We start from the raw sequence: 1,192 nt of genomic DNA on the forward strand, positions 1-1,192 counted from the left end.
GTTAACCCTAGAAAGATAACCATATGACAACGTACGTAAAAGATAACCATACGCTTCAGAGGCGCATGCTTTTCTAAGGCGTCAATTTTATACTAACAATGGATATTTATTTAAGTTAATCTAGTCATTTTAAAGGTTTGGCATTATTGTAAAAATAAAATGCATTTATATTATATTTTTTTATATTTTAAGTAATTTTAAACTTAAATCACTAGACCTCTATGAAAAATTAACAAAAATCAACAGTCTTCGCAGGCGCCTCTGCGACGTAGGTTATCTTTCTCGGGTTAAGGAGATCGAGCTTGCGCCAAGTGGATCACGCACGTATGGCCTTGCGTGGCCTGGCGTAAGGACTTTAGAATCCCGGCGTCGCCCTTGCCCGCGTCTAGGAACTCGCGGAGATCGGAACGACGTCGCACTATATGTATACAAATTGTGTCAGATCGGTTACTTGCGGGAAGAGAAGTCATTTGTTGGCTGGTCTGGAGGTAGCCGCCACAGTTGAGCGATTTCTCGATCTTGTTCGAATCTTCCAAGAATTCAAATCAGTCAATCCATGTTGTGAAAATAATTTGATATAACGAAGTTTGTTATACTCTGATTTTTGTGAACTAGTTTATGAAACTTGAGATCTTGAGATCTACACGCCGCCCAAATATTTTTAGGATCATTTCGTAAAACCTAAAAGTTCCATATAGAAACTGTGACAAGGGCAAACACCTGATTGCAAATTACAAAAATATGAGTAACACTAGTACCTGTTTATACATAGCCAATGCTCTATCTTGGTAGCGTTTCTCCCGATCCTTGTCCTTCCCACTTTGATGTAGAGTTTGTAACCAAATATTGCCCAAGGCGATCAGTGAATAAGCATCTGTACTGGTTGTAGGATTTTTCAGGATTCTTTCGAATTTCTTTTGACCAGGACCCCATTCCATCTTAGCCAAATGCAAATTTCCTAAAAGTGACCAAGCATCCGGATGTTCATTGTTGATTCTCAAAGCGTCTTTGAACCAATCGGATGCTTCATAAATCTGCCCGTTTCCCTCCTCCTCAATTCCATAATCTTGCGTAATCGCGTGACACGTGTTGGTTGTTTCACAGAAACTAACGTCAGCGGTGGCAGAGGCCAGCAGTGGAGGGCCGCTACGATTGGGAGGGCCGGAGCGGCGGCGACGACGCCGCAGGTATA

The 1,192-nt window shown here is 41.7% G+C and overlaps 1 protein-coding gene across 1 annotated transcript; it reads right to left on the reverse strand.

Annotated features, from left to right (window-relative positions):
• Positions 1–276: 276 nt before the first annotated feature.
• LOC143259570 (RNA polymerase-associated protein CTR9 homolog) lies at positions 277–938 on the reverse strand. The gene is made up of 2 exons (XM_076522493.1): positions 759–938; positions 277–681 (listed from the first exon to the last, which is right to left on the reverse strand). Exons 1-2 carry the CDS (start codon positions 936–938, stop codon positions 550–552), a joined length of 312 nt encoding a protein of 103 aa, XP_076378608.1. The 3' UTR covers positions 277–549.
• Between the last annotated feature and the right edge of the window lie 254 nt (positions 939–1,192).

Source organism: Megalopta genalis, chromosome 5 (genome assembly GCF_051020955.1).
Source record: "Megalopta genalis isolate 19385.01 chromosome 5, iyMegGena1_principal, whole genome shotgun sequence".
In the NCBI taxonomy this organism is placed as follows: domain Eukaryota; kingdom Metazoa; phylum Arthropoda; class Insecta; order Hymenoptera; family Halictidae; genus Megalopta; species Megalopta genalis.